Source organism: Triticum aestivum, chromosome 7D (assembly GCF_018294505.1).
Source record: "Triticum aestivum cultivar Chinese Spring chromosome 7D, IWGSC CS RefSeq v2.1, whole genome shotgun sequence".
NCBI lineage: Eukaryota > Viridiplantae > Streptophyta > Magnoliopsida > Poales > Poaceae > Triticum > Triticum aestivum.
Window position 1 is genome coordinate 130,122,999 of NC_057814.1, and position 21,695 is coordinate 130,144,693.

The 21,695-nt window shown below is 42.0% G+C and overlaps 2 protein-coding genes across 2 annotated transcripts; one reads left to right on the plus strand and one right to left on the minus strand.

Moving 5' to 3' along the window:
• Positions 1-1,456: 1,456 nt before the first annotated feature.
• On the plus strand, positions 1,457-15,571 carry LOC123169792 (kinesin-like protein KIN-14L). Its single transcript, XM_044587667.1, has 23 exons — positions 1,457-1,871; positions 2,749-2,872; positions 3,557-3,643; positions 3,742-3,912; positions 4,029-4,135; positions 4,817-4,948; positions 5,084-5,262; positions 5,713-5,874; positions 6,045-6,136; positions 7,129-7,280; positions 7,359-7,532; positions 8,185-8,331; positions 9,216-9,401; positions 10,139-10,210; positions 10,896-10,951; positions 11,051-11,267; positions 12,100-12,291; positions 12,398-12,619; positions 12,956-13,306; positions 13,383-13,481; positions 13,768-13,908; positions 14,010-14,168; positions 14,800-15,571. The coding sequence occupies exons 1-23, from the start codon at positions 1,665-1,667 to the stop codon at positions 15,238-15,240; spliced, it is 3,870 nt and encodes a 1,289-aa protein (XP_044443602.1). The 5' UTR covers positions 1,457-1,664; the 3' UTR covers positions 15,241-15,571.
• Positions 15,572-17,158: 1,587 nt separating this feature from the next.
• LOC123170083 (putative laccase-9) lies at positions 17,159-20,240 on the minus strand. Its single transcript, XM_044587926.1, has 5 exons — positions 20,051-20,240; positions 19,758-19,909; positions 19,027-19,271; positions 17,694-18,782; positions 17,159-17,588 (listed from the first exon to the last, which is right to left on the minus strand). Exons 1-5 carry the CDS (start codon positions 20,159-20,161, stop codon positions 17,458-17,460), a joined length of 1,728 nt encoding a protein of 575 aa, XP_044443861.1. The 5' UTR covers positions 20,162-20,240; the 3' UTR covers positions 17,159-17,457.
• Between the last annotated feature and the right edge of the window lie 1,455 nt (positions 20,241-21,695).

A 21,695-nucleotide genomic window follows, 5' to 3' on the forward strand; every position in this document is an offset into this window, starting at 1 on the left:
ACATTGAGATTTTGAGAGCATCGAACAACCGGTACTGCCTCCAGAACGAGCCGCCGCCGCCCCACTGTCGTCGCTCCCTTATCGGAGCCGGCTTGATCTTGTCAATAACAGTCGGGAAGTCTTCGTACACGTGTGCCCCTAAACCTCAACGCCCTGGAGTTGCAGTCTTCGTTGTTGAATCCTTGCATATATCTGAAGCATCTGAGACCAAATCTCCAGAAACACTAACCTCACCGCCTGAAAGAGACGACATGAATCTACGCTGGAGCTCCGTCGACTACGTTCAGACAAACGAACTCGAGGAGGATCAGAGCTCGGAGGACAAATTCTAAGAAGAGCCGCCATCCGCCTGAGCGTCGCACCCGCGAGGACTAAAAAACCCTAACTACAAACTAGAGCGAAGGCACTGAGATTCCCCTTCCCACCACCGGCCGCCAAAGCGGCAGGCAGAGGAAAGGCGAACCCACAGGCTCCGATGAAGCATGTAAAGTTCATATCTTATACTATTTTTATGCATACCTTCTCTAGTTGTTCCGAACCAGAATACATGCCCCCTCGTATTATTAGTCAAACTTTGACCATCAGGAAAAAAAACGAGTTACCTTCAGTAAAATGTATACATTGGAAACATCTTTTGGATACAAATCCAATGGTATAAATTTTAGGGCATAGAGCTCATATTTTTCTAGTTAAGTCGGTGGTCAAAATTTGACTCCAAATAAGATGGGGCATGTATACAGGTCCGGAGTGAACAAACAGTTATACTACCCATTTTTTCATCTAAAGACGAGGAGATGCCTACAATATCTGCTTAGTTAGATTGGTAGTCAAAATTTGATTCAAAATAGGAGGAGGCATGCATTCCATCATTTGATCTTTGTACTAGCGACCACGACTTCTTTTCATAAGAAAAAAAGAAGTAGTGGGATAACACAAAACTGTTCTAGGGCAGTTTTTGAGTAGGTCTTTAACCTGGCAATATTCTAGGGCTGACATACATTTTCATACAAAAATATCCACAACGACATAGCTTTCATTTTGCCATTTCTGTTTTTCTTCATCAATCAAAAAGCTAAAACGATGTCTGAACCAAACAAGAGAGAGCGACCTTTTTTCGTTATCCTTTGAAAATCTGGAAGGCATCATTCCCAGTTTATATTGACTTCCTCCCTCGGCCGCACGGTTTCATTTACTCCACGCAGGTGTTTTTCTCATACCCCAATCAATGCCTCCGTGCGTTTGGTCGCCGCCAAACATAAATCCCATCGCGGGGTACCCCGAGCATTTATCCTCCCACGGTCCCGCAGCGGGGCGGGGCAGGGCCCCGGCGAGCGAATTCAAACCACAGCCGAGCCAAGAGCAAAAACCGATGATGCCAAAAGGCTCTCCCCATCGGGCCGGGCGGGGCGACCCCCGCCCCCGGAACAAGGAGAGGGGAACAAAACAACGCCGCGGAAAATGCGAAAGCGGAAAAACTTCTGGCCCCTGTCCTCCCTCCCTCCGAAGCGATAGATTGAGGAGGAATAGGGGCCGCGTCTCCCCCTCCCCCCTCCACTCCGTCCACCACACCACCACCACCACCGCCTCGTCCGCCTCCCCCCGCCCCCGCGGCCCCCTAAACCACAGCCGCGCTCGATCTAGGGTTTCCGGTCGTCGCGGCGCCAATGGCGGACGCGCGCGGGGGCTGGTCGTGGGACCTCCCCGGCTTCCAGCCGCGGACGCCGGCGGCCGGGACGCCGCTGGCGACGCCCACCGCCATGCCCAGGGCGCCGCCGACGGCCATGGTGTCCCGCTCCTCCGAGGGGGCGCCCCGCGCGTCCGGCGCCATGCCCGTCGCCGACCGCCTCGACCAGCTCGCCGACAGCGTCCAGGTGCTTGCTCCGCTCCGTGCTTGTGGATTGAGTGGTGCGGCCTGTGGTGTCCGGTCCCAGCTCGTTTTTGTCCGGGGGATGGGGCTAATTAATTAGCTGGGTGGGGTCGTTGGAGCGGGGGATGTTGCCGTGTGTTTCGCGCCGCCTCAGCGGATTCCTGCATTTTGGGTTTACGCATCCATCAATGAGCCGGCTGAGGTAGAGGATTGGGACGCGTGCTGATTCCACTGCTTTGATTCAATACTGCCTTTGCTCCATCTGTTGGGGAGTGTCAGCCAAGGTTCTCTGTTGGACCTAGAGCTTGAACTTGCAGTTTAGTTGCATATACGGTTTATAATTTTGAAATTTATTTGATTGAGGAACCAAGTCTGGCTATGCTCAGCTATTAATAATGCGTTGAGTTGAGGAGGCTATAGGTATATGCGGGGCAATGTGTTTCTGTTACTGGTGTTAGTTCAACATGAGATAGTACCATGGTGGGACGACAGGCTCCAACATTGTATTCATTTAGTTTATTCGAGGACAAGAATGGCTGTTATGATTTTCATCAATTTAGAGGAACTGAAATTACTCAACTGGAACCACATTGGGAGGCGATGCCGTTACCTGTTCACTAGGAATGAGGAGTGCAAACAAACTTGAGCAGGATAATACTGTCGGCGCTTTCAATGTTATTCATAATTTTGCCTTCACACGAAAAATTCCAGGAAACTATTCTTGCTAATTGATGCAAATACCAGAGTTATGATGATTGTGTCAAATCAACATGATTTGATGTGCATGATATTACGTGTTCACTTCATGTTTTTCTCTTGTTCCTGCTTGTGTTGGTATTTGATCATTTCTTAAAACTCACTTTTATAAATTACACTTGTAGCTTGCTAGAGAGGACTGCTTGGAACTTAGGCAAGAAGCTAGTGACCTTCTTGAGTATTCTAATGCAAAATTGGGCCGTGTCACTCGCTATCTTGGGTTTCTTGCAGATAGAACTCGGAAACTAGGTAAGTTCAATATCTCTTCATGGTGTTCAGTTAAGTATTAACCTCGTTTCCCCTGTGTTAATGAGGGGGTCCTGTTTAATCATTTATAAACATCTAGTTGTTTATATTTTCCTTGTCCTTTAGGCTTGTTAATGTTAATTATGATAGTGGTTTTGCTGGGCTGGTTGGTACTGTGTTTTGAAGGCTCCTGGAATAAGCTATATGCTTCCAGTGAAATTTCTCTCATTGGTACATAGCGAGCATAATATGGCTGCCGGTGTCTGTAATATAATGATTCCCTGTTTATAAATTACGGGGTGGGTTATGTGCAACTCTTATATTCATGTACTCACGCTCTGTTTTGAAAGAGCTGGGACGTATTGCAGTTACAGTGAATAGCACATATAAGTCCCTTAAGTAGTTAAGTACATTCTATAATCTTGTGACCACAAACAGTAACTGTATGAAGCCACTGGTAATAAAATTATCCCCTGAGCATTAAAACGACATAACAAACCGACTTTGGATGTTGTTTGATCATATCATGTTCTAAGGACACTTTTTCCCCCCAATCACACACTGTACATAGTCAGAAGAGATAGAGAATCATGCTTTTCATGCGTTGCAACTTGCTCTGTTTTGTTACTCATCTATTTGTAATATAATTTCCATTGTTACCTGAGATTATATCTTTTGCTGCTGTAGATCAAGCTGCACTTGAAACTGAAACTAGAATCACTCCTTTGATTCATGAGAAGAAAAGACTTTTCAATGACTTATTGACCTTGAAAGGTACTCTACTATGTTCTATACTGCCTGACTTACACACACGACTCATCTTTGTGTGTGGAGTCTTTTTAGCGTCAGTCATAATTATGAACATCTTTCAGGCAATGTCAAAGTATTCTGCCGTAGCAGACCATTATTCGAAGATGAGGGTCCATCAGCGGTTGAGTTTCCAGATGATTTTACTATCCGTGTAAACACTGGAGATGAGTCTCTTACAAACCCTAAGAAGGATTATGAGTTTGACAGGGTATATGGTCCCCACATTGGGCAAGGTAAGATTGATGATGGGCCATGCAGGATGCAATTAATAAGTGCTAGACTGCGCGACAATATATTTTTGTAATATCTACAACTCTTACACTGATTCTGTCCTTCAAATGATTTCAAGGTGAACTTTTCCACGATGTTCAACCGTTTGTGCAGTCTGCCTTGGATGGGTACAATATCTCCATATTTGCGTATGGTCAAAGCCGCTCTGGAAAGACACATACACTGGTTTTCATCTACTCTGATGTGTTTATAATTGTTTTTCATGAAATTACACATTCTAAGTTACAGAATGTTTAGGTTGCATTGATGCCATTCTTGCTCCCTCTGAATTGTTTGCAAGAAATATACTATAAAAATAATAACATGTTGGTATTGGCAAATATCTTCATTATGACAAGCCCATAGCACAGTGCATGGCACTGAAACCATGAATGGAGCCTAACTTGGTTTTTCTTAAAGGTACATGCATTATGAAATCTGTCACCCTTTGAGTTCTTACGAGGTGCAATAGTCAAAGTCTATTTTATCAACCTGTGATTGTATGTTAGAATATATATATCTTACTCAATCATGTAACTCGTGTCTCCTAACAAAGAAAAAAAATGCAACTAATGTATTGAGAGCCATTAGAATGATGAGCGTCGATCACTTGTTCACAAAGGAATGCAACGACGCTTCTCAAACAGCACTATTATTTATAACTTCAATGGCTAATTGTAATATTTTAGTGCACTTTTAGGGCAGCACCTGTTTCTCAGAATTACTTTATTGTTTGATAAGATCTGATCCCAGGTACTGCAAAACAAGACGTAGGAGCTTACGTTCTTGCTATGCTCTTGACTGAATGTTTATTTAAATTCATAGATGCACTACTCTTTGACTGAAATTTCCATGCTTTCTTTTCAGGAAGGATCTAGCCATGATCGTGGTTTGTATCTCCGATGCTTTGAGGAACTATTTGATCTTTCAAACTCAGATACTACTTCCACATCACACTTTAACTTCTATTTTACTGCCTGTGAACTCTACAATGATCAGGTACTAATACAATTCTGTCAGTGGAATTCTACAAATGATCACTTGGCTGTTGTTCCGTGTCAAGTGAATATGACTGCACTCTCCTTGAATAGTTGGTATCACAGCAGCCTAATTGCATCTGTTCGTTTCGGACAGGTCCGGGATTTGCTGTCAGAATCTAGAAGCACAACCCTGAAAGTCCGCATGGGTGTGCAAGAATCCTTCGTGGAACTTGTGCAGGAGAAGGTTGAAAATCCATTGGAATTTTCTGGAGCCCTAAAGACAGCACTTCAAAACCAATCTGTACATTCGACGAAGGCCATCGTATCTCACCTGTATGTCAATAAGTGCTATTGTCTCCCTCCATCCATACCCCATAACATTGTTCTTTTTTAGGTCAAATATCTTTTTTGTGATGCAATGATGAATGTAATATCTGGTTTGTACTCCCTAGTACATTTGTCAGATAAATCTTTGAAAAGGGCATTATTCCTTGGTGGCGCATTAATCCTTTTTCTGGTACTTAGTGTCTCTCGTAGGTTTTGAATATTTAAATCTTCATTGGTGCCTATTTGAAGATGAAACAGACTATTATTTGGTGTTCTGGGTTCATTACTTTTGAAGAAACTTAATATTGCCTTCTCTATTGTTGCTCCCTGCTCTTGCCAATGTAACTATGAAACTTTTTGTCACAAGCCACTGTTTGGATAATTTTTTAATTTTTATTTTCATTCACGGCACTAACTTTTCTACGGAGTACTAAAAAATATTCCTTTTATTTTCAGGATTATTACCATCCATATACACTACAGAAATTATGTAACAGGAGAACATCTGTACAGTAAGCTTTCTCTAGTAGATTTGCCAGCTAGCGAATGCCTTCTTGAGGAGGATGCCAATAGAGATAATGTAACAGACTGTTTGCACGTCTCAAAGTCACTTTCTGCGTAAGTAGCATGACTCTGTGTTCCTTGTTTTCTGTTTAGTCTGATCATTTCCTCATTGGTGATTTGATTGTCAGTGGCTTATCTCAATGGCGCATATTCATTTCTTGTTAATGCATTTATGTTTTTCCTTTTATTTTATATAAAAGTGCTCTCAATTTTGTTATGCATAGGTTGGGTGATGCTTTGGCCTCTTTAAGTGCAAAGAAAGAGCCTGTTCTGTCTGGGAATTCAAGACTTGTACAAATCTTAGCTGACTCTCTTGGTAAATAGTTTCTTTCTCCGTAAGGGCTATACTCTAATTATTTTTTGTCCTAAGTGCAATAGAGTCTGTTCCTGGTTGGTTGCAACCAAAGTGCTAACGGAGGGTGTATCCATCTGATGCCCCCTTCCATACGTCCATACCCCCCCCCCCCCCCCCCAAAAGAAATGTGAAACAATTTGTTTTTAGGAGATTGTAGGGCAAAATCAATGTGCCATGCTTCATAATTTTGATACAAATAATCCACATGATAAGAACACAAAATACTAACTACTCCTAAGAATTTGTAATAAAAGATGAAATATAATTAATATTAAGTGAAGTATATCTTATACTCTCATCTGTTTTTGTTCTCACAGTTTCTACTGTGTTTAATTACGTAGTTTAAAATGATGTAAGGCCATATGAGACCCTTACCATCTTAACCTTTCATGGAATTTTTCATGTTTGCGTAATTGCAATTTGGAAAGTGTATACCACAATACTGGAAAGGAGGATGGTACTGGATATGTCGTCATAACATGTTTGATAATGCATGGTTGATTCATGGAAATGGAAATGCATCTGCTTCGTAAAAATCAGAGTCTGTTACCCATCCGTTTGGTGATGTAAGCCCCCTTCTGTTTGACACATTAAGAAATGGTAATGCATGTGAAATCAACATATGATGGAAAAACACTAGTAGCTTTTATGCCCTATTACTCTTATTGACCAATGCAATTACCTGATGCTACCATTCATATGATATAACTAGGAAAAGAGTGATTAGACACTTGTGGTAAGGTGACCTAAGACGAGCACCAACCGCCCTGACGCCTAAGTGCCTAAAGCGGGCATAATTGTAGGGCGCTGCTTATAATGTATATTTGTCTATCTGAATACAGGCCGAAGGGAAAATGGTTCCCTTTAGCATAAAACAGATGTAGTAAGACCAAAAGGAAGCTTCCACCTCCTACCAATACCATTCTTAGTTTTACGTTTCTTCGTTCGTGCAGGAAGCAGCTCGAAGATTTTGTTGGTTGTGCATGTAAGTCCAAGTGCTTCAAATTTGTCTAGAACTTTGTCCACACTCAGTTTTTCGGCCAGAGCAAGAAATGCTGAATTGAGCCTTGGAAATCGTGATACTATCAAGAAATGGAGAGATGTGGTATGGGTTTGATCGATATTTGCATGGTCCCATTTTAACTCTTATAGCCATTTAACCATGTTCCTATTTTATTCATAGGCGAATGATTCACGTAAAGAATTGCATGAGAAAGAAAAGGAGGTTTCGGACTTGAAACAAGAAGTTTTAGGGTTGAAACTTTCTCTCTCAGAGGCCAATGACCAATGCACACTGCTCTTCAACGAAGTGCAGAAGGCATGGAGAGTTTCTTCTACACTACAAACTGACCTGAAGGTCAATACTACCCATACTACTGCTCTGAATCAAACTAATGCCAAGCTAAATACAGTCAATTATGACCATTTGGACAGTTATTTTACTGAGGCCCCTGTTGTTTGATTAAAAAAAAGTGTGTCCAAATAAATATTATTTAAGAGTGCATGTACATGAACATTTATATCTTTGACACTAATATTGACAAAAAGTTTAGTTTTGTAGTTATATTAGTAATTTGTCATCAGAGGTACTTGGATATCATAGTATCTTGTACAACTTTTAGTAACAGCCAGTAAAAACGTAATGGTCAAATGTGTGTATTTGGCCATTGTCTGAAATAACATCTATTGAGAAACATACAGGGCGATTCGGGAGTTACTAGTTTTAATATATCCTAGTCCTGGGATGATTAATTCCAACTTTATGTGGAAAAGCTACAGTAATGCTGATGGTGCATCTCTGTTTAATCTTCAGTAATTTATGTTGATGGTGCATCTCTGTTCAATCTTCAGTAATTTATGTTGCTAATATATCATTCAGATGTTATTCTAGGATGTACTAACTCATAAGTGTAGTTCAGTTTATAATCTTTTGGATACCCAACCTGCAGTCTTGTAGTATTAAACATTGAAGGTGATTGACATTTTTGTTGTCTTCTTATCTATCGCAGTCTGAAAATTTAATGCTCGCTGACAAGCACAAGATTGAGAAAGAACAGAACAATCAGCTAAGGGACCAGATTTCTCGTCTTTTGGAAGTTGAGCAAGAGCAGAAAATTAAGATGCATGAACGCGATTTAACAATTCAATCGCTACAGGTTAAATGTTAATATGTTTGCTTATTATCAACATATATTTCTTCTTGAAATTATTGTGTCTCCCTTTTCAAAAAATTCTCTTGATTAATGCTATTGTTTTTTTTGCGGGTGAGATTAATGCTATTGTTAATATGTTCACTAAAAAAGCTAGTCATTTTTTGTGTTGTGTATGATTCTTTCACTCAATTTAGCTAGTGGCTTTTGATGTATAGTCTTGGACAATGTAAATATGTAAAGCAACAACCTTCAAAATGGTGGTGCATTTCTATTTAGCATGTGTTGGCTCCATGAAAAAATATCTATGGCATGTGGTAGCTTCTTACAGTGCAGCCATAAAAATTCATGCTGCAAGATAATGCATTTTTTTAGCATTTGATAGCTTCTTACAGTGCAGCCATAAAAATTCATGCTGCAAGATAATGCATTTTTTTAGCATTCCACTCACGTTCACGTATAATGGTATAAGTATATGCAACAGAGTGCAGTTCATCCTTGGGTTTTTATTCACCATGCCATCATCATGTAGATGTTTTTGGACTCTCATTCTGGCTATACCATGTTTCAACTTTACTAACATTCTCCCCACAAAAAAAAAACTTCATTAACATTCTCTTTTGCCCAACTAAATTGTATCATAACTTGGCATCTAATCTGGTTCTTCCTTTCCTAATCTGGCCATAAGGGACTATAATGTGGTTACGACCAGCTTCTTTGTCACACTATTCAATAGTAGTGTATAGCTACCCGAGTTTTACTATTTGTGCATCTGCTGGTGAGATTTGAGTGTTAACTAATTGCCGTAGTATGGTTAGAAAGCCAATTTTTTTATATATTCGAATACCCACTTGTATTTTGCATGCTTATTTTGTTCCTACAATTTACAGGCAAAACTTAAGTCCATTGAGTCTCAACTTAATGACGCTCTGAACTCTAGTGATGCAAGATCAACAATTGGATCTGAATCTGCTTCAGTTATTTCAACCCCAAAGATGATGGAATCAACTGCTGAGTCGTCATCAGTGACCAAAAGGCTTGAAGAGGAGTTAGCAAAGAGGGATGCCCTTATTGAGGTATTGATACTTTAATTATCTTTCATTACCAAGTATTATTTGTTCCACCTCATGCAAATGTGAGATTTTTGCTTGAATTATATACTTACGTAATTACAAAAAATTACCTCAACTTTGAGTGTGTGACTAATTAGTGGTGTCTCTGGACTTCTTTTACCAGTTCTTTCCCACCCACTAATAGCAACTAATAATGCAATTTTAATTGGTCAAACTGATCATCGTGTGAGCAACGAGCGCTCTCACTGTCAATTTCAAAGGCATTTGCATTCAGCTTAGGAGTTTCCATCATACCTGTACAAGGTGCAAATTTGAGAAGACAGTTTTATAGAACACTGTTGGTTGTATTCATGTTCTCATGCATAATAAAGCAAGATTATATATAAAAAGGATCTTAAACCTATACTTATTTATCATGAATCTGATTTCTATACTCAGATTAGGAGACCTGCTAGCTTAGTGCTAACAGCTCTATTGGTATCATGTACCACCTGATGTTCAACACCAATTAGACGAGACTTGTTTGCATCCAGTTAAATTGTATTCTGATAGATTTGCTATAAGTTTACTACTTTTGGAGTTCTGTGTGTTACGGGCGTGTATGATTTCTCTATTCTTTATATTTATTTAAGCCAAGACAAGTCAAGTTTCTAGTTCATTTGGTTTTATGAACCGTTGGCCTTCATTTTCTGCGCTTTGATTAATGTCTTACTTTTGAAACATTGCCTTGATTAATGTAGAAACTGCATGAGGAGAATGAGAAGCTCTTCGACAGACTTACAGAGAAATCGGGATTAGCAAGCTCTCCTCAGGTGTCCTTGAATACCTTCACTTTATTCAACTGTTGGGCCCTTTTTAATTCAGTTTGTCCCATTTCCTGGACTCCTTTAGTGCTTGTGAAAAGCTCTAAAGATAAGTCATTTCTGGCACTTTGTCTTGTCTGTCCCTTGATGCTGCAGTGCATGTTCAGGCATTTTTGCACCCCACAAGGAACTAAAATTCTACTTTCTTCAATCTCCACGTGTGGCTTTGCGAGTGATGATCATGATCCTCCATTCCTTATGGTGTGATGATTTTTTTATCCATCTACCTTGGAATGACCTGGGAATGTGACATTTGTTTGTATATCTTACTTGCCTATTGTTCCTTCTTCCCTTTTCCACTTTAAGTTAGAATTAATACGAACTGTTAACTGCATATCTTCTAATCTGCCCTCACTTGTCCTTTATAAAAGAGAGCTTGTTCAACGTAGCAAATGCAGAAACTCCACATGAGTTTTTAACTTCACCATTCTTGTTTTGTTCTCAATGTCTTTCAGTGTACTGTGTCAACGTGAGCTGTGCCAAGAAGCTTTTGTTTTATATAAGCACTCATTGCGATAGCATTTCTCTTTATGATCTGTCAGTAACTCTATTTTGCAAATAGTTTAGAAAAGCTGTGTTTGCAAATTTTGCTATAAAGCTTATAATGTTCTCATGCAGTAATATTTGTCTGTAGGCTCCAAGTCCGTCTTCAAACCAAGCAACTAATGCTCAGGGAAGGGATATAGGCAGGTAAATGCTACTATGCATACATGTGCAATCAGTCAATCTCACTGTTTTTTGAAATAAAAAATGTATCCGACCATGTTCCATTTACAACTGTATTTGCAGGAGCAACAGTGCCAAAACTCAATCACCAGATGTATTTCCAGCAACAATGTCTCAGGACAAAACTGGAAACAGTGGAGCTATAGTGAAATCAAGCAATGAGTTAGCAAAAACTACACCTGCTGGGGAGTACCTGACTTCGGCACTGATGGATTTTGATCCTAACCACTTTGAGGGATTTGCTGCAATAGCTGATGGTGCAAATAAGCTTTTGATGCTGGTCAGTACTGCTAAATCAACACAAAATATTTCAATTGTACTTATAAGAGTTCTATTCTTCCATTGTTAAAAGCTGGTTTTGCATATTTATCATTTCATTGTTGTTTTGTTATGGTCACCGGCCATCCACTAAAGCTATGACCCATTCAGAACGTCCAGTTCCATCAGACGGTCATTGGATTGTTAGGTGATTTATGGGATCAGAGAGGATTTGAAAATCCAGTACCTGTCAGGATGCTGCTTGTAGTTTTGTAGTTGATTCCTGTTCTCATTTTACTAGGTTGGCTGTGGCACTAACTGATACAACTCTGTAAAGAAGTTGGATGGGTACGGTGCGTCCAAGTTGTGAATTTGTTTTGATTTTGATCTTTTGATGTCCAATGCATTTTGTCCCTAATTCGTCTAGGTAGAAGAATGGTGCCGATTGGTTAGAGTTGATGCGAATCACCACAAAATCCAGATCAGTATAATATGTCCAAAGCCCTACTTTGACAGCTGCCTACATTTTGCATGACAAGCAGATACCACCACCCGATTTTCATTTTCAGCGCAGTGATGCTAGTCATTGTTATCTTTCTTTCATGGGAATATCTAGAGATTGTGATGTGCTGTGTGGTGTCTTGATTAAGCGGCCAGGCGTTCATATGGGATTTTATACAGTTCCTTGATTTGAGCACTGTCTGAGTTCTGAAATCCTCAGCTTTTTTTAACTGTTTATTATAGGCTACATTAGGTATGTCAAAGCCTAGTCTATTTCAGTTTCATGGTATTCCTGTCATAGTGAATGTTGATTTCCATTCATGAGCGACTATGTAATTATGATATGCTTCCAGGTATTGGCTGCAGTTATCAAAGCAGGTGCTGCTAGGGAGCATGAGATACTTGCCGAGATCCGAGATGCGGTCTTCTCGTTCATTCGCAAAATGGAACCAAGAAAAGTTATGGATACCATGCTAGTTTCAAGGGTCCGGATATTATACATTAGATCTTTGCTTGCTAGGTCCCCAGAACTTCAGTCCATCAAGGTGCAATGTCGCTGTCTTGCTTTTATCTATTATTTTATTTTAAGCCAAGAGGCCCCATCCTTTGGTACTAATTGGGTTAGGGTATTTGTCCATTTGTTCCTTCAAGGTTTCTCCAATTGAACGTTTTCTGGAGAAATCAAATAGTACTAGTCGGAGCAGAGGTTCTAGCAGGGGAAGTAGTCCTGGCAGGTCTCCTGGTTACCACCATGATCATGTTTCACGGGTTGCCTTGATTGATGAAAATGTGCAAGGTTTCAAGGTTAACATTAAACAGGAAAAGAAATCAAAATTCTCCTCGATTGTTCTGAAGCTTCGTGGGATTGAGGAGGTATGTCTTGTTCTCCTTTAGTTGTTGCAGAGATACCACTCCCACTGCAAATTGCTTGCATATGTTACTGTTAGATCTATTTCATTTTGGATATATCTGCGGTTAACTTTTGTAGTAGGAGTTAGTTCTGATGGGGTTCCTATGCTTTATTGCTGGCATGGTCACTCAAGTGCAGGTTTTTGGTCATCATAGTGATGCTTAATATGTCAGGCTAGGACATGTTATGCTGATATATTGCCACTGAACGATCTGAAGGGCTTGCCATGCTTCTAGATGGTTTACCTATTTGAATATGTGCTAGCATTGAGTAATTGGTATTAGTGCTACATTTGACAGGAGACTTGGAGACAACATGTCACTGGAGGAAAGCTTCGGGAAATTACCGAGGAAGCGAAGGCTTTTGCAATTGGAAACAAAGCCTTGGCTGCTCTTTTTGTTCACACACCTGCTGGTGAATTACAACGCCAAATCCGAGCATGGCTTGCAGAGAACTTTGATTTTCTATCTGTAACTGGTGGAGATGTTGCTGGAGGAACTACTGGGCAACTTGAATTGTTATCTACAGCTATCATGGATGGATGGATGGCTGGCCTTGGTACAGCGCAGCCCCCAAGCACTGATGCTCTAGGCCAGCTGTTATCTGAGTACAGCAAGCGTGTTTACACATCACAGCTACAACACTTGAAGGTTTTATTTACCCGTCTCACATTCTGGTCTAACAAATTCAGTACAATTGTTTCTCTTATCCTTCGTAATATTGCAGGACATAGCTGGCACATTGGCAACAGAGGAGGCTGATGATCCTGTTCATGTCAGTAAGCTGCGCTCTGCTCTGGAGTCCGTCGATCATAAAAGAAGAAAGGTACATGTAGTTCCCTCACAAAATTTACTTTCATGTGTTGCACTTGGTACACTTCACTCGATGGACTTCTCAAATTTATGAATGAAGAGCGTAAACATGATCTGTGGTTCAAATTTTGGTGATAGAATAAGTTTCTCTTTAACTCACTAAGCAAGTCCTTTGGGGGGGTTTACGTTGATGTATGATGAAGTCACGTTACCACACTCCTTTTGTAGCTTCGTACATTTAAACTATTTAATTCGACAGTTTTACTTGTGGCATCTTACCCTTGTCATACTCTTACCAGATCATGCAACAAATGCGGACTGATACTGCCTTGTTAACCAAAGAAGAAGGTGGTTCACCTATCCGAAATCCTCCAACTGCTGCTGAAGATGCACGATTAGCATCTCTCATATCTCTAGACAACATCTTAAAACAAGTCAAGGTCTGATGCTAATCATTTGTGCCTATATTTGTTTTGCCTTTTATGTTTTATACTGAGAGACATGTTTTCTAACACCATACTTGTTCATTTTTGGACATCAGGAAGTAATTAAACAAAGCTCTACAAGACCATTACGAAAATCGAAAAAGAAAGCATTGCTAGAATCATTGGATGACCTCTTGGCACAGATGCCTTCTCTTCTTGACATTGATCATCCATGTGCTCAGAAGCAGATCACGGATGCACGCAATGTTGTAGAGGTATGTACATAGTATCTCATAATCTTTGCCCTGAATGATAGAGTAGTACTAGTATTTACATAGTATTACCTCCGTCCCAAAAAGCTTGTCTTAGATTTGTCTAGATACGGATGTATCTAGATACATCCGTATCTAGACAAATCTAAGACAAGCTTTTTGGGACGGAGGGAGTATCTGATAATCTTTGCCCTGAAAGAAAGAGTATGATTTATTGATTTTCGACCCCTCAAATAGAAATGGGGTTATGATAAAAAGATTTAGGATTTTGTTTCTTTGCAAGATAGTTCTCTCTAAATCGTAGATCTCTTTTGTAACTTCTGACTTGCAAAATTTCAACTTTATATTTAGGTTAACTAATCATTACTCTCTTTGGGTTTCTGTACATACACTAGGATGTGGACCACCTTTACATTTTGCAAGTATGAATCCCAGCTGATTGGTGGTGGTAGTCACGAATTGTTTAAGACACAATTGTTTTTCTTTTTTCAATATAGTTTATGCATTGTGAGATAGGGTCTAGCTTATATGAATCCCAGCTGACTGCTCACTTGTAATGCCAAGGCCCAAACACCAAGTCTCAGTTATATTCCATTAACTTTAGCTGATGCAACACTAACATGTATGTGTACAGTCACTGCAAGAAGACCCCGATGATCCTGCCCCTGACCCCAACTCGAATTCCAACACGCTGGGAGAGAGCGAAGTTTCACAGTGGAACGTATTGCAGTTTAACACCGGAACGACAGCACCTTTCATCATAAAATGTGGAGCAAATTCGAGCTGTGAACTGGTTATCAAGGCTGATCAACGAGTCCAGGAACCTAAAGGTGGCGAGGTAATCCGTGTTGTTCCAAGACCATCTGTTCTTGCAGAGATGGGCTTTGAGGAAATGAAAGGCGTGTTTGAGCAATTGCCTGAAGCAGTCAGCCTGCTTGCCCTTGCACGATCCGCCGATGGCACAAGAGCCAGGTATTCTAGACTGTACAGAACTTTAGCTAGCAAAGTGCCTGCCTTGAAAGAGATTGTTGCGGAGATGGAGAGAGGTGGTGTTTTCAAGGATGTCAGATCATAGTGTTAGTTCATTTTGTAGAGTTATATGTAATGTTGTATATGGATGCCATTTGAGGGCATCCCATGTAACCTTTTTGTTTACACCATGAGCAAGCCTATGTTGTAGCATTGTCTTGGGTTAAGAGAGTTCACCTTGTCTCTCTGCCTGCCACCCTCTGGATGGTCAATGATTTAAAATACATGGCTGCTGTAGTTCATGGATGCCCTTGTAATATTAATTATGCCCCTCTTTACATACTGCTGAAAGGCATCGCTTCGACAGTTTGACAATGAAACCTAACCCTAGGATGGGAGTATCTCACAAGCTATTCGGCCATTTCAGCTGAGCTGTCTGCCCGACTTGTACTATTCTGTGAAGTATTTTGATTTTTTTTAGTATTTTACCATCTAAAGCGCCAACCAAATCAATAAGAAATGGAGGAGTTGTGGCAAATTGGTTTGTTTTTGGAAGGTCCTAGCGTCAAGTAAAGCTAGTAGATTCCCCACAGAGTAAAGCTAGTAGATAAACTTTAACATTTTTAGAGCATCTCCAACAGGGGCCCAAAAAATGCCTCACATGCTAAAAACCATTGTTTTTGTGTCGAGACAAAAAAAAAACAGCACTCCAGCAGACGCTGTAAAATAGAGTGCACAGAAAATACTCCGCACGCGCTAAAAGCGGTATCCTCGGTTGCAAAATCTGGCTGCTGTAGGTGGGGCCGCCGGATTAGGCGCCGTGTTTTTGTGCATTTGGAAAACCTCTTCGTCGCTCCCGTGCACAAAAAGACTATTTTAACGTTGTAAAAGAATTATACCATGCCGAGGCGAAGCGCACCTGTTGGAGATGCTCTTAGTATACATCTTTGCCTTGTGGCTTCTCTGGTTGGAGGACTTTATTCCATACTAATATTTATGTTAAACCATGGTGAGTTTCACATGTTATATTTTTGGTATGTGATTTCAAAGGAAAATTTTCATCGAGTCCGAAGTTTTCTGGTTTTATGGCAACAATCACTTACATGTAAATCTTTAGAAAACTTCTTGCATTTTTGTAGCGACTCAACCAAACATCTACTATTACACATTTCTCTATTTTTAGTTTCTTTTATTTCTGTGATTTCTAAATCCTATGAACCAAAGAGGCCCTAAGCACATGTTTGGGAATTTCAAATGAATCCTACTATCCATATATGGTTTTGAATTTTGACATTCTTTTATCTTAAGGAATAAAGCAATCCAATTCCTTAGTTTCACTATATCACCACTACTGCATAAGAGCCGGTCTAGTGAACATTTGAGGGAACAAAATAGTAATTCTTCTTCCATCTAAGCCCTCTATTCATTATTTCCTTGACAGAATTGTCCAATGGTCGGGGGGGGGGGGGGGGGGGGATGCCCCCCCCCCCTTTAGAACTACACTAAGCTCTGCCAGTGCCTTAGATCCTGTAGTGATGGGTTTGGGGGAAGCAACTCCCCTGATACGGTGCATACCGTTGGGCCATTGACATGTGGGCCAGGTTTCCAGCGAGCCCATATGTCAGTGGTCGAATGGCACCCTGCCGTACGGTAGAGGATCCTCGTCCGGATTCAGAGTCTGGTCAAGAATTGACCTCTAGTTAGTGGAGAGTACCCCTCCACCAACATGCGTCAGCTCGTCAACGAAGCTAAACTATCACTACAGGCTCGTCAGTGAAGCTAAACTATCAGTACAGGCCCTAGATTTTCATCCATTAGTGGTAAGTATGTAACCATTGATCTGCCAAGAACCCAACCCGCCACTATTAGTTAATACACCACTGATAGGCTTAGATTTCTGCTCGTCAATGGTGGTTTCCAGGGATATAGCTCTTTTGACCATATACACAAACAAGTCACAATTACAAAAAATCTACCACCATTACCAAAGAATAATATCTTTCACAGAGCACAATCACACACAGAAGCACTTCACAAAAAACACATGCATATAACCTGAATTCATAATAAAGCATTATTTAATTCATATATAGTTCCTGAATAACTAGAAAAACATTTACACTTTAAATAAATCACTTTTCTCATCCAGCCAAATAAGAAGAAAAATCACATGGGAGTCAACTGACTCGTTTATTCCACACAAGCTTATATAAGCTTAAATAATAGAGAATGTACTACAGCAATTAGAAAATCAATCAACTAAATAATATAATTTTCTGGTTTGATTGTGCTACATATGTCCGTCTTTTTCCATGTGGATTATTTAGCAGGTAGGCATGTTGGGAGGCGGAGGCATCATTTTAGCTTCAGGAGCCTTGCCATCCTTCACTATGAAGACGGTGCTCATTCCCCACACCACATGGCGATCAAAATGGCAATGCATGAACCAGACACCTAAAAAGAGCACATACACAAAACATTAGAGATTGGCACTTGATTAATTCGCTCCAACGAATTTCACAGGCATAGCCCTAAAGCTGAATATAAAGTTAAACTCACCTGGATTCGCCGCGCGGAATCGGATAGCTGCCCAGCCAGCTTTGGGCACGGAGACGGTGTTCTGGTGCGGCGGGTCGACCAAGTTATAGGTGGCCGGGTCCTTCTGCTCGTCAAAATTCCCGAACCCTCTCCCTACCACGTAGAAAGTGAAGCCGTGCAGGTGCATGGGGTGGTTCTCGGCGCCAAGGATGGAGGTGTCCTGGAACACCACCTCCACGACGGCGCCGTACTCCACCACCTTCACCTTGGTGCCGCGCTTGGTGGCCCAGCGCTCGACGGGGTCGTTGTCGACGTCCGTGAAGTTGAAGAAGAAGGGCGGCTTGTTGGGGAAGTCTGCGTCGAACACGCCACGGACGGAGCGGTAGTAGGCGCCGAGGATGTCGACGGACGGGTTCACGAAGCTGACGTTGTTGAGGCTCGCCGCTTGGCGGTTGCCGTCGGGCCCCCCGCACGTCTCGTTGGGTGCGCAGGGGAGCACGTTGACGGCGATGGTGACGAGCATGTGCTCGTCGACCTGCCTCGGCACGTCCACTGGGTGGTCCTTGCTGCCCAGGGACCGGAGCTGCGCCGTGTACGCCGTCGCTGAGTCGATGTCGTTGACGCCCGGAAGGTTGGTAGGGAACTCCGGCGGGGCCGTACGTCCCGGTGCGTCGTCCATGTATTCCACGATGGCGGTGGCGGTGCTGTTGTTGACCTCGATGTTGGGGTTGGACGCGAACGTCCTCGCGGCCATGTAGTACCGGCCGCCATCGCCGCGGTTGGCCTCAAGAAGCGCGTCCATGGTTTGACCTGGCGCGATCATGATGTGCTTGACGGCGAACGGCTTAGTGTAGTGGCCGTCGGTGCCGACCACGGTGAGGTTGTGCCCGGCGACGCTGAAGAAGAGGTCGTTGGAGAGCCCCGCGTTGATGATCCGGAGCAGGTACGTCTTGCCGTGCTGCACCGGTATCTTGTAGGTGCCGGCCTTGGAGCACGGGAACAGGTCCCCCGGCTGGCCGTTGATGGTGTTCGCGTCCGAGATGTTGATCTCGCCGCCGATCCTCTCCGCCTCCTCGAGTAGATGGTTCACATCGGCATTCCACCACTCACCTGCATGCATGCGGTCAAATTTATCAGGTCAAGGACATTCAAGCAACAACTTGGCTTAGTTATACTGTAAGCATGGATGAAATTAATGGAAGCACGAATGTATATATACTACTCCCTCCGATCCAAATTAGTTGACTTAAATTTGTCTAAATACGGATGTATTTATACTTGTTTAGTGTCTAGATACATCTGTATCTAGATAAATATGGGTCAAGTAATTTAAAACGGAGGGAGTAGTATATACCGAGGATGACGGGTATCTCCTTGTGTGGCTTCACGAAGGGGAAGGTGGTTCCGAGCTTGGGGTGGATGACAATGGCGCCATGGATTGTGGTGCGGTCGAAGTCGCTGTGTGCGTGCCACCAAAGTGTGCCCTCTTCCTCGGACAAGATAACCCGGTAGGTGAAGTTGCCGCCGGGGCGGATGGGACACTGGGTAATGTACTCAGGCCCGTCTGACCACGGGTTGCGTGGCTGGTCCACACCATGCCTGTGTACATATGTCGCGTTAGAAAATATTCCCTCCGTTTCTTTTTAGTCCGTGTATAAGATTTGATCAAAGTCAAACTCTGTAAAGTTTGACTAACTTTATAGAAAAATATATTAACATCTACTCCCTTCGTTCCTAAATATAAGTCTTTTTAGAGATTTCACTACAAATTACACACGGATATATATAGGCATATTTTAGAGTGTAGATTCACTCATTTTACTCTGTATGTAGTCTATAGTGAAATCTCTAAAAAGACTTATATTTAGGAACGGAGGGAGTACAATATAAAAGTTATATGATATGAAAGTTAATTTCATCATGCATCTAATAGTATTGATTTCATAGTGTGAATATTGATATCTTTTTCTATAAAGCTAGTCGAACTTTACAAGTTTGACTTTGGTCAAATCTTATATGCAAACTGAAAGGATGGTTATATATATGCAGTGAACGGCCAGCGGCCAGGCTAACTAGCTAACTTACCAGTGGATGGTGATGTTTTTATCGCCTTGATTGTAGACATTGACGATGACGAGGTCGCCCTTGCGCGCGTAGATGGTAGGGCCAGGGAACTGCCCGTTGACGGTGAGGACGGTCCTCTCCTTGCAGAGCCTTGTGTAGTTGCTCTCCTTAATCTGCAAAATATGATGAACGAACGCCACAAGCAAGTTTATGATATGCTGAGATGGCATGTGTACATGTTAAGAGAAATAGATTTGTCGAGGCTAGCTACTTAGGTATAGAAGATGAATGGGAATAAATGCAAACAAACGTACAAAGAAATCGTGGTAGCGAGTCTTGGCGCCCTGAGCAGGGCTAACGGAAACTCCCAGCACTAACACCGCCCCAAGTAACCAAAGCACCGCCGGTGTCTTAGCTACACCCATCGTCGGCCGACGGCCGTCGCCACTCACCGAGCTCTGCTCAGCTCGACCGTGAACCGTCGGAGATTAGCTAAGAAGCTAGCTAGCCACAAGTTATGCACGCACGGTAGCTGCTGCTTGAGCAAACCTGGAAACGAATGTGTGGGATGGACTGATGATGGCAATCCCAAGCAGACGCACGAGGTATTTATATAGGTCATGTGGGGAGGGGGACAGGATCGAGCCCGGTCGACGATGCGTGCGTGCATGGTTTCATATGATATGATTAGCTTCTTGTCAAATATAATCGGTAGAAAGAGGAGACGGCTTTGGCAGAAGCCGCCCACCGCGACGACGTGAAATGCATGCATGCGTGCAGTTACCCCTGAATTGATTATCGTTGGTTGGTCGCAGTCATGCATGCTGTCTGTGACGACGACAGCGTCAAGGCCTTGAGCCCTTCGGAGCAACTGCCCGCATAATTTAGTTTCAGTAGATTAATCTATCCAAGCACACGTACTTTTCGAAAATTAATCAGAAAATCAAGGCGAGCTTTTGGAACATGCGGTGGATGCATGCATCCATTCCTGCTTTTGATGCTATATCGTTGTTAATCCCTCCGCTCAGAAATATAAAATGTTACATTTTTTCTAAATTGAATATATGTAGACATATTTTAGTGTGTTTGTTCGCTCATTTCAGTTCGTCTGTAGTTTATATTAAAATATCTAAAACATATTATATTTGCGAACAGAGGAAGTAGAATTTTGACCACTTTGTGTCCATTTGTTTAGCAGAAATGAGCAAGGTAATCAACGCCTGTGGAAATGCAGGTCAAGCTGACATTTGTGGTAACCGGGAGACGTGATCAACTACGCAAGCAACACAAGGAAACAATCATGCATGTATGTCCGGCCGTCAAGGAAATACTAACCTGGACTGTCAAACCGCGGTGTGACCATTGAATATAATCTTGTAGGACGACCATTGAATATACAAAACAACCACTGACGAAGTTATGTGAGGGCCAACCTGGGCCCTCGCCCGCTGCAATGACCCACGAGGCGATCAGATCAAACCAGAGGTAGGTGAGGTTCGTTTGGAATGGAAACATCTTCAAGTTATGATGACCAAGCTGGGTTTTGCACCTGTCTGGATCTCTTCTGTGATAAAAATGGTGACCTCTGTTAAATTCTCAGTTCTGTTTAATGGAAAGAAGCTCGAGGAATTTAGACCTACAAGGAAAATTCGGCTGGGAGACCCAATCTTGCCCTACCTTTTCTTGATGGCAGCAAAGGGCCTTTCGTGCCTCTTAAAAAGTAAGAATCGGCCATCTCATATTTGTGAGATGAAAGTGGAAGAACCGGCACCACTGGTGAGCCATTTACTCTTTGCATATGACAACCTGTTGTTCGTCTAGGCTGAAGGTGAGGGTGCAACTTTGGTAACCTCGTTGTTGGACACTTATTGTTAGGCTTCAGGACAAAATAAATAAACCTTTCCAAGTCATCGGTATTCTTTAGTAAAGGATGTTCTGAGCTTATCAGGGATGAGATGA

Coding starts and splice junctions, on each gene's coding strand:
- LOC123169792 (XM_044587667.1), top strand. CDS start 1,665: ATGGCGGACGCGCGCGGGGGCTGGTCGTGGGACCTCCCCGGCTTCCAG. Junction 6,137..7,128: donor AATCTTAGCTGACTCTCTTG/GTAAATAGTTTC, acceptor TCGTTCGTGCAG/GAAGCAGCTCGAAGATTTTG. Junction 12,620..12,955: donor AGCTTCGTGGGATTGAGGAG/GTATGTCTTGTT, acceptor TACATTTGACAG/GAGACTTGGAGACAACATGT.
- LOC123170083 (XM_044587926.1), bottom strand. CDS start 20,161: ATGGGTGTAGCTAAGACACCGGCGGTGCTTTGGTTACTTGGGGCGGTG. Junction 18,783..19,026: donor GGAGATACCCGTCATCCTCG/GTATATACTACT, acceptor GCATGCATGCAG/GTGAGTGGTGGAATGCCGAT. Junction 17,589..17,693: donor ATTCCGCGCGGCGAATCCAG/GTGAGTTTAACT, acceptor TGCTCTTTTTAG/GTGTCTGGTTCATGCATTGC.